The 14,419-nt window shown below is 37.4% G+C and overlaps 1 protein-coding gene across 7 annotated transcripts in view; it reads right to left on the reverse strand.

Moving 5' to 3' along the window:
* CNTLN (centlein) overlaps positions 1-14,419 on the reverse strand; it is a 352,032-nt gene that overhangs the window by 137,066 nt on the left and 200,547 nt on the right. For all 7 annotated transcript variants that reach the window (XM_054519817.2, XM_024252705.3, XM_024252704.3 and 4 more), the window contains one exon: positions 4,644-4,744. In XM_054519817.2, coding sequence (XP_054375792.2) covers positions 4,644-4,744 — 101 coding nt within the window. The remainder of the gene's footprint in view (positions 1-4,643; positions 4,745-14,419) is intronic.

The following is a 14,419-nucleotide window of genomic DNA, read 5'->3' on the forward strand; positions in this document are numbered from 1 at the left end:
CTTGAAATCTATTTGGTCTGATATAAGTATAGCTACTCCTGCTCTTCTTTGGTTTGTACTGGCATGGAGAATCTTTTTCCATTAGTTTATTTTCAGTCTATATGTTTCTTTATAGATGAAGCGTTTCTTGTATACAACAGAGAGTGGCTCTGCTTTTTACATCCTTTCAGCTACTCTATGTATTTTGATTACAGAGTTTAGTCCATTCACATTCAATGTGATTACCAATAAGTAAGAACTTACTCCTGCCATTTTGTTGTTTGTTTCCTGGTAATTTTGTGGTCTTCTTTTCCTTCCTTCATTCCTTCTTGTTTTCCTTGTAGTGAAGGTAATTTTCTCTTACCTTTTCTCCTAAAATAAAAGGAAAATTTTATTTCTTCCTTTTTATTTTTTGTGTAGCCACTGTATGGTTTTTGATTTGAGGTTACAATGAATGTTGCAAATACTATCTTATAACCCATCATTTTAACTGGATTAACAACACTGCTTGCATAAACAAACAAGCAAAAAGAAAACTGATAAAAATTACATAACTTTGTCCAGCCTCTTTTTAACTTTTTGTTGTTTATATCTTATTACTCTATGTCTTGAAAACTTTTTATAGTTATTTTTTGATTGGCTCATCTTTAAGTCTTTCTACTTAAGAGTAGTTTGTATACCACTGTTACGGTATTATAATATTGTATGTTATTCTGTGTACTTACTATTGCCAATTACTTTTGTACCTTCAGATGATTTATTACTCATTAATATCCTTTTTCTGATTTAAGTACTCCATTTATGACTTCTTGTAGGATAGGTATGGTGTTGATGAAATCTCCAGCTTTTATTTGCCTGTCAAAGCATTTCTCCTTCATGTTTGAAGGATATTTTTGCAGGATATATTATTCCAAGGCAAAAGTTTGTTGTTGCTTTTTCCTTCAGCACTTTAAGTATCTCATGCCACTATCTCCTAGCCTGTAAAGTTTCCACTGAAAAGTCTGCTGCCAGCATATTGAAGCTCCATTGTATGCTATTTGTTTATTTTCTCTTGCTGCTTTTAGGGTCCTTTCTTTATCCTTGACCCTTGGGAGTTTGTTAAATGCCTTCAGGTTGTCTTTTTTGGGTTAAACCTGCTTGGTGTTCTACAACTTTCTCATAGTTGAATATTGTTATCTTTTGCTAGGTTTGTAAAGTTCTCTGTTATTTTACCTTTGAATAAACTTTGTACTCCTGTCTTTTTCACTAACTCCTGTTTAAGGCCAATAACTCCTAGATTTTCCCTTTTGAGGCTATTTTATTAATCTCGTAGGCATGCTTCATTGTTTTTTATTCTTTTAGCTCCTCTGACTGTGTATTTTCTTTTTTCTTTTTTGAGATGGAGTCTCGCTTTGTCACCAGGCTGGAGTGCAGTGGCGCGATCTCGATTCACAGCAACCTCCGCCTCCCGTGGTCAAGCAATTCCCCTGCCTCAGCCTCCCAAGTAGCTGGGATCACAGGCATGTGCCACCATGCCTGGCTAATGTTTGTATTTTTTAGTAGAGACAGGGTTCCACCATATTGGCCAGGCTCGTCTCGAATTCCTGACATTAGGTGATCCTCCCCCTCAGCCTCCTAAAGTGCTAGGATTACAGGCATGAGCCACCACACCCGCCCTGACTATGTATTTTCAAGTAGCCTGTCTTCAAGCTCACTAATTCCTTCTTCTGCTTGATCAATTCTGCTATGAGGCGACTCCAATGCATTTTTCATTCCAGAATTTCTGCTTGATTCTTTATTTTTTCAATCACTTTGTTAAATTTCTCTGATAGAATTCTGAAATCCTTCTCCATGTTATCTTGAATTTCTTTGAGTTTCCTCAAAACAGTTATTTGGAATTCTCTGTCTGAAAGGCTACATATCTCTTTCTGCAGTATTGATCCCAGGTGCCTTATTTTGTTTGTTTGATGAAGTCATGTTTTCTTGGTGTATTATCCTGTTTTCATACTTCTATAAGGAACTGCTCAAGACTGAGTAATAAAGGAAAGAGATTTAATTGACTCACAGCTCAGCATGGCTGGGGAGGCCTCTGGAAACTAATAATCATGGTGGAAGGTGAAGGGGAAGCAAGGCACCTTCTTCACAAGGCAGCAGGAAGGAGAAGTGCCAAGCGAACGGGGAAAAAGCCCCTTACAAAACCATCAGATTTCATGAGAACTCACTCACTATCATGAGAGCAGCATGGGAGAAACCACCCCCATGATTCAATTACCTCCACCTAGTCTCTCTTTTGACATGTGGAGATTATGGGGATTATAATTCAAGATGAGTCTGGGGTGGGGACACAAAGTGTAACCTATCACTTGAATAGTCTTGATCCTTATGGATGTTTGCTGGTGTCTGGGAATACAAAAGTTAGATATTTATTTTTGTCTTTGCAGTCTGGGCTTGTTTGTACACAACCTTCTTGAGAAGATGGGTACAAAGATGCTAAGGCAGTAGGATTGATTCAGCCCAAGACTTCCAGGTATTTGAAAGGACTTAGGTGTTATGATCTAGTCCATATCTGCATTAGTGGGCACCCCAAGTCCAGTAACACTGGGGTTCTTGCCGACTTCTAGAACTACTGCCTGGGAGTCTTGGATAAGATCCTGAAGAATTCTCTGGATTACCAGGCAGAGACTCTTGTTTTCTTTCCTTTCTCCCAAACAAACAGAGTCTATCTCTCTTTGCTGAGCCTTCTGGAGCTGGGGATGGAGTGACAAATACACCCCTGTGGCCACCACCACTGGGACTATGCTGGGGGTCAGAACTGACACCAGTATATAGCTGAATCTCACCCAAGGCCCACTGTAACCACTATCTGGCTACCACCTATGTTTGCTCAAGGCCCTAGGGCTCTGCAAAGAGCAGACTGTGAAGCCAGTCAGACTTGTGTCATTCCCTTCAGGGTAGCAGGATCCCTCCGGCACTGGGTGGGTACAGAGATGCCATCTAGGAGCCAGGGAGTAGAGTAAAAAACCTTAGAAATCCACCTGGTGTTCTAGTCCACTGCAGCTGGGCTGGCACTCAAACCACCAGACACAGTCCTTCCCACTCTTCCCTTCCCTTTCCACAGGCAAAGGAGTCTCTGCCTGTGGTCACCACCACCACAGTCCTACAGGGCGTACTACCAGGCCACTGCCAATGTTCCTTAAAGCCCAAGGGCTCTTCAGTCAGCTTGTCGCAAATGCTGCCAGGCCTGGGACTCACCTTTCAGGGCAATGGGCTTCCCTCTGGCCCAGGGCAGGTCTAGAAATGCCAACTAAGAGCAAAGGCCTGGAATCAATGACCCCACAAGCTGCTTGGTGTTCTACCTCATTGTGGATGAGCTGGTACCCAAGGTGCAAGACAAATTACCCTTTACTTTTCCCTCTGTTTTTCTCATGCAGGGGTTTCTCACCACAGCCACCACAGCTGGGGATGCACTGGGTTTCACCTGAATCCAGCACATCTCAGAGTCTCAGCCAAGACCCACAGTGTACCATCTGGGTATTGCTGCTGGTTATTCAGGGCCCAAGGGCTCTTCAGTCAGTAGGTGATAGATTCTGCCAAGACTGCATCCTTGCCTTCAAGGCACCAGGTTCACTTCTAGCCCAGGATGTGTCTAGAAATGTCATCCAGGAGCTAGGGCCTAAAATAAGGGTCTCATAAATCTAACTAGTGCCCTATCCTACTGTGGCTGAGCTGGTGTCCAAGATGCAAGACAAAGACCTCTTTATTCTTTCTTCTCTCCTCCTCAAGCAGATAGAAGGGGTTCCTTTCAGAGCCATGAGCTGTGCTGCCAAGGGTTGGGAGAGCAGTGGCACAAATACCCCATGAGCTGCCCTGGCTGGTGTCTCAGTAGGTCACATGCCACCCAAGTCCACTGGCTCTGAGCCCAACTCAGCACTAGAGCTTGCCTAGGAGTTAAAGTCATTGTGGCCTGGACAGTCTTTTAAGTTTATATAGAGCCCCAAAGTCCTGTGGTGACAAGGCTTGCCAGAACTCAGGTTCCAACCACTGGGATGGGTGACTGTCCTCTGGACAGGTCTGAACTAAATGCTCTTTCTGTGGGCAGGCATCAGATGCATTCGGCCCGGTTTTGCTCTCTGCTATGACAGGGCAAGACCGAGTTCAATGCAAAGTCCCACAGTCACTGCATTCTCCCTCCCCTAAGTGCACAATTCTCTCTCCATGTCACATGGCCACTGCCAGGAGATCAGGGAAGGGTGGCATTGGTAATTTAAGACTGTCTTTCCTACCCTCTTCAGTGCCTCTTTCAGCCATTTGAAGTTAAAACCAGGTACTGTGAGTGCTCACCTGATTTCTGATTCTTATGTAGGTGTTTTTTTGTGTGTGTAGATAGTTCTTAAATTTGGAGTTCCCACAGGGTAAAATCTTCTATTTGGCCATCTTGCTGTACCTTCTTCCCTAGATTTTTTAATAAATTACAAATTTATTAAATTTGTAATTTACAAAGCTGACTTTTAGATGTTCTATTTATTTAATTTTCTCAGGATGAAAATGTTAGTGAGTTATCAATGAATAAAGTGTTGGAAAAGAAATAAAAAGGGTAAGATTCTTAAAAGAAATTGAAACTAAAACATCAAGAATTAGACAATTTTAAAATTCCTCTATTAAATATTTATTTTCTGAAAATTTACCTTCTCTTCTCTCTGCCACACATCTATTCAACTCTTGTATTGCTGCCTTATCAATAGATATATGTACTTTAAGTTCATCTAATTCTTCTTCAAGATTCATCCTATGATAAAAGCAATAAACATTTACTTAAAACCGATTGTTTTATTAAAAAATATATCAAACATATATATTTAAATATATTTCTAAATAATATATCAAACAAAGTCAGCAAAGATATTTTAAAGTATATAAAATGGAGAATAGTAAAATGAAAGCAAAAATAAATCAATAATATTCACAGGCTGGGCATGGTGGCTCATACCTATAATTCCAGCATTTTAGAAAGCCAAGGCAAGGGGATCACTTGAGACTAGAAGTTCAAGACCAGCCTGGGCAACACAGAGAGACCCTGTCTTTACAATAATAATAATAACAACAACAACAATAACAACTAGCCCATCATGGTTATGCACACCTGTAGTCCTAGCTACTTGGGATGCTGAGGCAGTAGGATTAATTCAGCCCAAGACTTCAAGGTTACAGAAGCTATAATTTCACTGCTGCACTACAGCCTGGGCAAAAGATTGAGCCCTTGTCTCCATAAAATAAAAAATAGTAATAATATGCACAAACCCTAAAAATTACAATTGAATTTACTGAGGACCTGGAAAATCAAATGTTTTAAGTAAGTTATTTCTGTTAACTTTATCTCAATAAACATGCTAAAAACTTAAAATACAGACTATATACTTTTAAAAATTATGTATTAAATTGCTCAACCACTTCTTGGTTGTTTTTAGACAAAGTCTCACTCTGTCACCCAGGCTGAAGTGCAGTGGCACAATCATGGCTTACTGCAGCCCCTACCTCCCAGGCTCAGGTGATCCTCCCACCTCAGCCTCCCAAGTAGCTGGGACTACAGGTGTGTGCCACCATGCCCAGCTAATTTTTTGTACAGTCAGGGTTTTACCAAGTTGCATAGGCTGAACTCCTGGACTCAAGCGACCTACTCATCTTGGACTCCCAAAATGCTGGGATCACAGGCATGGGCCACAACACCCGCCATGTTCAACCACATCCTAACACACAGATATTCTAGGCAAAATAACACTGAAAACAAGAATGGTAAATTCCTAGATGCCAAATAAAGGCAAAAAGACTTCCCAGTAAAACAGAATTGAGCTACCATGGTGAGTATTTGACCAGAACTAAATACTGCCCATGGGGACCTCAGAATGTGAGACCTGAGTAGGGATGGTGTATTAGTTTATTCTCACTTTGCTATAAAAAAAAAACCTCCTGAGACTAGGTAATTTATAAGGAAAAGAGGTTCAATTGACTCACAGTTCCACAGACTGTACAGGAAGCATGACTGAGGAGGCCTCATGAAACTTACATTCATGGCAGAAGGGGAACGGGAAGCAGGCAGGTCTTACATGGCTGGAGCAGGAGGAAAAGAGTGCAGAGGGAGGTGCTACACACTTTTAAATGACCAGATCTTATGAGATCTCACTATCAACGGAACAGCAAGGGGGAAGTCCGCCCACATGATCAAGTCACCTCACACCAGACCCCTCCTCCACCACTGGGGATTACAATGCGACATGAAATTTGGGCAGGGACACAAATCCAAACCATATCAGATGGACATTTAGACCCATGGCCCTACCTGGTTGATAGACAAAAATTAGCTAACTACAGGAAACTGGGAGAAAACAATCTGCTGAATGAAAACCTGAATATTTGAGCTTATCTGGTTAGAGTTTCATTAAAATAGTTCTCCAGCCCTAGTATGGGGACAGGACAGAGTCAACCACATGATATCAGAATCCCAAGCCTAAATCAATAGGTTCAAAACTGAGCCATAAAATTTACAGAAACCTGAACAATCAAAAATAATACAAAAACCGGACATATGGCCAGAGTATACTGGAGGGTTCAGGAAGACACAATCATCCCTAAAGGGAGGCTTCCACAACTAAGAAAATGTATGGGAGAAAAGCCACTACAGAAAATAATTCTCGAGTCAAGCATGGAGACAATAAGTATATAAATAAGTTCAAAGCCATGAATGACAATCTAAATATCCCACTGCTCAAAATGGGATAATGTAAAACAATAAAATAGAGATAAGAGAACAATCAAAATTACTTTCACCATTAGAGTTTTTAAAATGTTTTTAAAAAGATAAAGAAGTAATAAACATATGTTAAAAAAGAACAGGGGTTTATGAAACAGAAAATAGACAAAAATAATCAAATAATATATCTAAAAATATGAAATAAAGCAATGAAAATTAATAATAATAACATAATACCAGAAATTTAAAACTCAATGGATGGGTTCAATAGCAAGTAGAAAAAGCTAATGAAAATTGATAAAATGGAAGAGAGCAGAAGGAGGTAAAGGAAGGAAAACAGTAGAGGTATACAAAATGTGTTGGAATAAGAAGTATAGAAAGCATTTAATAGAAATTATTCAAGGAGAGAACTGAAAGACTGGAGGCAGGAGTATAGATGGGAGATGACAGTCAAAATATTAATAGCTCAGGATTTCAGAACTGATGAAGATATGAATTAACAGCTTTAAAGAGCATCAAAAAATTGCAAGAAGAGTAAATAAAACTCTGTTCACACTTAAAAATATCTTAGTGAAACTTCAGGACACCAAAGATAGAGACAATCTTTAAATCAACCAGATTGAGAAGAAAACATTTCTAACAACTAAAGATCTCTGGAATAACAGCAGAGTTCTCATATCAACAAACAAAGCCAGAAGGAAAATAATTAATATCTTTTACATGCCAAGGTTTACTACTCATAGACCCTAGATGAAAAAATCATTAAAATATATATTTTAAGAAGAAAATGAACTCAAAAGCAAGGTACAAAACAAAATAAGCAGTGATGAAGAAAGACACTAACAGATATATACAAGGAATTAAATAAACATTTATTATCTAAAGCAATCATAGCAATAACTGAATGAGCTAAAATAAGGTAGAACTAACATTCTCAACAACAAAACGATATTGGATCATCAAAGATACCAGAGTTAAACACTTCAAGGTCCTTGTATTGTAGGAGGATACAGCTAGTGATGAACTTTAGACTTTGTCAAATAAACGATGTATGTTATAATTTCAAGAATAATTATTTTAAGAATGAAAAATAAATATAAAAACTAAAAATTAGAGGAGGTCAGAAGAGAAAAGAAAAAAAAACTGTATCAAATCAAAGGCAAGAAAGTCATTTTTAAAAAGGAGCATAAGTCAAAACCACAATGAGATACCATCTCACGCCAGTTAGAATGGTGATCATTAAAAAGTCGGGAAACAAGAGATGCTGGAGAGGATGTGGAGAAACAGGAATGCTCTTACACTGTTGGTGGAAGTGTAAATTAGTTCAACCATTGTGGAAGACAGTGTGGTGATTCCTCAAGGATCTAGAACCAGAAATACCATTTGACCCAGCAATCCCATTACTGGGTATACCCAAAGGATTATAAATCATCCTACTATAAAGACACATGCACATGTATGTTTGTTCACAATAGCAAAGGCTTGGAACCAACCCAAATGCCCATCAATGATAGACTGGATAAAGAAAATGTGGCACATACACACCATGGAATACTATGCAGCCATAAAAAAAGGATGAGTTCATGTCCTTTGCAGGGACATGGATGAAGCTGGAAACCATCATTCTCAGCAAACTAACACAAGAACAGAAAACCAAATACTGCATTTTCTCACTCATAAGTGGGAGCTGAACAATGAGAACACATGGACACAGAGAGGGAAACATCACACACTGGGGCCTGTTGGGGTATGGGGGACTAGGGGAGGGATAGCATTAGGAGAAATACTTAATGTAGATGATGGGTTGATGGGTGCAGCAAACCACCATGGCACTTGTATACCTATGTAATAAACCTGCATATTCTGCACATGTATCCCAGAACTTAAAGTATAATTTAAAAAAAAAAAGGAGCATAAGAAAATAAAATGTACAAGAAAAAAATTAAAAATAAAGATAGTCATTACACAATGATCAGAGAATGATTTACCAGGAAAATATATTAGTTCTAGACTTTTATGTACTCAACAACGTGAGTTGTTGTAATTATTGTTATAATTATTCAAACAATAAAAAGTTATTTAAAGTAAAAATTAGGTAGCCTCTTCTTCCCCTCACTCAGTATACTTCTTGGAAAAAAAATAATGTTTACACTTTGACATGTATACTCTCATTTTTTGTTCATATATTATAAACATCAATTCACATACATAAGGATTTTAAAAACTGGGATCCTATGATATATATTGGCAGCTTCCCAGGTCCATTATAGATTGATAGGAGGAACACATACACATGCACACACATACACTCAACCACACAGTGATTAAGCTTGGATTAGGTTCCTGATTTGTTTATTTAAGAACGTGGAACATACTGAAGCAAGATGGCCCCACAAAGAAAAAGCAGGTGTAACTTACCTCAACTTAGTTTTCCTTGGCTCTCAGATCACTAACCCAACAGAAGGTAGTGCTGCAGTTGTAGGAAAAGTTATTTCTTGCTTCTTAAAACATACTTTATACTTACAGCTTGTTTCTTTTGGAAAGAACACACACAGTCCCTACTTTTAATAAATATTTACAGACATCAGGGACCACGTTGTTCTTGAGTCAAACTAAGCACCAGCAAACCACATCTTACTGTGTGTTTGGGGGAGGAGGTGACAGAGGCAGAGCCCCGGTACTCCTGACCAGGATGAGCACTGGCTATCTACTGACTCTGATTTACTATCCACTTACACTGGTGTTTCTTACACTCTGGTATGAGGACCACAATTTAAAATCTATTTCTTACTGGACAAATGATAGGAAACAACTGTATTCGGCCACTGGACAATAGGCAGCACAGAACTGTAATCCCTGAGAGAAAGCAAATAAACAGAGAGAGCCCTTAATGATGGCTCGATTTCTGCCTGAAAGCACTTTCCAGACAGGGAGAGAGGTCCCAAGAAGAACATGACAGTCTCATTGAGTTGAAACAAGAGACTGCAGTTTAGGAAGTCTAAAACAGCCAGAATTTGTGAGGCATATGACCCAGTGAGGAGGAATCTACAGTGGAAAAGAGCTAAAGAAATCTGCATAAGAATTCCTTTGAGTATGTGGCTAATCTGTTTTTCTTTTTTTGCATATGCATAGTATGAAACACAACAAGGCCACGCAAAGAACAACAGGAGCTATAAACAGAATATTCCCAGAATATTTCTCACACAGGATTGGGATACATTTGAGTTGTGACCAGTCAGAGAAGAGAGAATCTTAGTTGAACATCAGAGGCATTCAATAGAGAACACAGATGGGTCATTCTAATGAGTAGAGATAAACAAGCCTCTAGCAAATGATACTCTAAACCTGTGCTAAAAAAGTGTTTTAAATGAACAATGAGAACACATGGACACAGGAAGGGGAACATGACACACTGGGGACTGTTGTGGGGTGGGGGGACGGGGGGAGGGATAGCATTAGGAGATATACCTAATGCTAAATGACGAGTTAACAGGGGCAGCACACCAACATGGCACATGTATACATATGTAACAAACCTGCACGTTGTGCACATGTACCCTAAAACTTAAAGTATAATAATAATAAAAAAAAAATGGAAAAAAAAACTGAAGATATTTAAACTGAGATTTTAACACACCTCTCTCAGTAATTGATTGAAAAAGTGGACAGAAATAAGTAAGGATACAGAACATTTGAAAAACACTATTAAAAAACTTGACCTAACTGAATGTTTTATAAAACACTCCATACCCAACAACAGCAAAACAGACAGATAAGACCACATGGTGGGCTATAAAACAATTCTCAATAAAGCTAAAAGCATTTTAAAATCATGCAAAGCATCTTCTATGACCACGATAGAATAATAAAATTAAAAATAAATACCAGAAGGACGTCTGCAAAATTCCAAAATAGTTGAAACTAAAGAACCTATTTCTGACAAAGAGGCTCTGCTTAACCAATCTTTAGTCACTCTCCTGAATCTTCTCCTAAGCCCATCTGTGCACTTCCTTGTAAAATCCAGTTTTAGCAAGGAACTCCACTAAGTCAGTTTAGCAAGAATCTCTTCCACCACAATATATAAATCAAGGCCAATATCTAATTGGGTTCCTCATCCTCCACCACCCCCTAGGCTGTATCTGATCACCCTGGCCTGTCTTCAGTCAAAATCCTGACAAGGTCAGTTTAGCCAGAATCTCCCTTACCAATGATGTTTCCTCTTAGTAATTTTCCAATCCACTGACCTCTACCTTAGCTATAAATTCCCACTTACCCATGCTGTATTAGGAGTTGAGTCCAATTTTCTCCCCAACCACAAAATCCAACTGCAGTGGTCCCTACCTATGATGATGGTCCTAGTCTTCTTTACCAAACTTTAACAAGTTTCATTGAATAACATTTTTCTATAATGCTTCTAAACAGTTCTACTTTCAAAGAAGAATCCAAGAGGAACTAGGAATTATTTTGAACTTAGACAAATTTAAAATACACTTCAAAATTTGTAAGGCACAGCAAAAGCAATCCTTAGATGGATATCTATATTGCAACATACAATACTTAAATTGGAAAAAAAAGAAATATCCATAATGATGCAAGCTTCCAATTTAAAAATCTAGAAAAAGAAGACACATCAGGATGAACACTTTTTCATATGCTTATTGGCCATTAGTATGTCCATAAGTCCCCTTATTTATTGATTTGTTTATTTTTTTTATTTTTTTTTTGAGACAGTCTCACTCTGTCGCCCAGGCTGGAGTGCAGTGGCAAAATCTCGGCTCACTGCAAGCTCCGCCTCCTGGGTTCATGTCATTCTCCTGCTTCAGCCTCCTGAGTAGCTAGGACTACAGGCGCCCACCACTACACCCGGCTAGTTTTTTTTTTTTTTTGTATTTTTAGTATAGACGGAGTTTCACTGTGTTAGCCAGGATGGTCTTGATCTCCGGACCTGGTGATCCGCCCGTCTCGGCCTCCCAAAGTGCTGGGATTACAGGCGTGAGCCACCGTGCTGGGCCTGGATGTCCTCTTATGTGAAATATCTGTTCAAGTGTTTTGCTCATTTTTCTATTGGGTTGATTGTCCTTTTCTTATTTAGTCACAGGAATTCTTCATATATTCTGAGTACTACTCCTTTCCTGGACATGTATATTGAAAATATCTTTTCGTACTCGGAAAGTAGCCTTTTAATTTGTTTAATGGTATTTTTTAATGAACATTAAGTTCTTGGTTTTAACATAGGACAATTTATCAGTTTTTCATTTCTATTTAGTGCTTTTCATGCCTGGTTTAAGAAATCGGCCAGGTGCAGTAGCTCACACCTGTAATCCTAGCACTTTAGGAGGCCGAAGCAAGTGGATTGCTTGAGCTCAGGAGTTTGAGACCAGCCTGGGCAACATGGCATAACCCTATCTCTACAAAAATACAAAAAATTAGTGAGGCATGGTAGCGTGCGCCTGTAGTCCCAACTACTTGGGGGGCTGAGGTGGGAGAATCACTTGAACTCAGGAAGTTGAGGCTGCAGCGAGCTGAGATTGTGCCACTGCACTCCAGCGGGGTGACAAAGTAAGACCTTGTTTCAAAAAGAGAGGGGAGGGGAGGGGAGGGGAATAAATATTGGCCCTACTACAAAGTCACAAAGATGTTCTCCTATGTTTTCCTCTAAAAGCTTTACTGCTTAACCCTTCACATTTAGACTATAATCAATCTATAACTGACTTTTGGGTTTAGACTTGGCTAAAATATTCTATTAAATAGGTTTTTTTGGATTTTTAGCTATGTAGCTACATCATCTGCTATTTTGGTTGTCTCCAAATTTTCATAATTACAAACAATGCTGTAGTGAGCATTCTTGTATATGTGCTCATATACAAGATTCCTTTTAGTGTTTCTAACTAGAAGTAAAATTATTACTTTTTTAGTACATACTTTAAAAAGTAGAAAGCATATTTCAAACATTAAAAAAGTATGGAGAATAATATAATCAACATTAATGTAACAACTAGATTTTAAAATATTCACATTATGCCATATTTAATTCATCACTTTTATTTTTGAGAAAAAATGAATTTGTAAATAATATTGCCCCATAAAACAATCTACCTTCTTCCCACCCTGGAAATAATCAGTATCTTAAATTTGGTGTTCATCTTTCTGATCCATGTTTGAATACTATATATGTATGTAGTACATACATATATAGTATATATGTATGTGTATATTGTACATGTAGTACATACACACATGTGTATGTACTACATATGTGTGCAGTTATGTGTAACTATATTTTTACAAATGTGTATATCTACATATACATCTACAAAAATATATAGTATCACTTTGTGATTTCTAAAAATTTTACACTTAGAAATTATATCATAGTAGATATACTATTATTCAACTTTCTTCTTTTAAATCAACTTTTGCTTTTTAAGCATTTCTATTTTGGTAAGTTTAGATCTAGTTTATGCATGTTAAACGCAGTAAAGTATCACATTATATTAATATATCACAATGTATTTGTATCTATCACCAAGAGACATTAAGATTGCTTCTAATTGTTCACTATTACCAAGCTGCTGCAGTGAACATCCTTATTCATGTATCCTGTTTCACTACCTTTAAAAACATCATAAGAATCTCTTTAAGAGTAAAATTTTTCTCTCAAGGGTTTTTATATTCCCTAGATAAAATTACAAATATTGGAAAATATATTACCAAATTTAAAACCTTTTTATATCTGAAGATAACTTTACTTGTAACATTCCTACATTTGATTATATATCATTCTTTTCTTCAGAACAAAGTTTCTTAAGAAGCAACTAATCTACACTGAAAACAAACTATTCTAAAGCCTGAAATACTTTCCAGACTAAACAAACCCTTTGTATCAGTTTCCTGTCATTCAAAATAAATTTTATTATTTAGTCACTAGCATTCAATTCAGATGTTCAAACGCAACATTGTTAAGGTTATTTATCCTAAAGAAAAAAATACTATAAATAGAATGAGTTCGTGTGACAAAATTGACTTACGGAAAGTAACTTTGATGTCTTTTCACAGAAAAATCAAATGATTATAACACTCAAGATTTTCTTATGTAATTCTTTAAGAAAATTTAAAAATACTATATATATATATATATGTAGTATTTATATATATATATATATGGTGCCCAAAATATGTGGAAACAAACTATAGTAGTAAATAAATTTAGAATAATATATGTATGGCCTCAAAAAATAAATATCATATGTATATGGACTCATGTCTGAATACAACCTAAGGGGTAAACATTGAAAGTTAATCTCAAGAGTTACAAAATAAAATTCCAAAATATACTTGCCATTTACTCAAGTGATATATCTGCCTGTGGAGGATACAAAGAATCCTGTTGACTTTATAGCAAAATACAAATTAGAATACAACTAAAAAATATAAAAGCTGGAACATGGAAAAAACCCAAACATCCATCAATGGCTGAATAAACAAAATGTGGTATATACATAAAATGGAATATTATTCAGCCTTAAAAAGTAAGGAACTTCTGGCACATGGTTAAACAAGGATAAATCTTGAAGAAATAGTAAATGAGCTAATCCACATACAAAAAAGACAAATATTATATGATTCCACTTATATGAAGCACATAGAATAGGCATAGAGACAGAAAGCAGAAAGAGACAGGGGCTGTGGGAAGTAGGAAATGAGAAACAAATATAT

This window comes from Pongo abelii, chromosome 13 (genome assembly GCF_028885655.2).
Source record: "Pongo abelii isolate AG06213 chromosome 13, NHGRI_mPonAbe1-v2.0_pri, whole genome shotgun sequence".
Lineage (NCBI taxonomy): Eukaryota > Metazoa > Chordata > Mammalia > Primates > Hominidae > Pongo > Pongo abelii.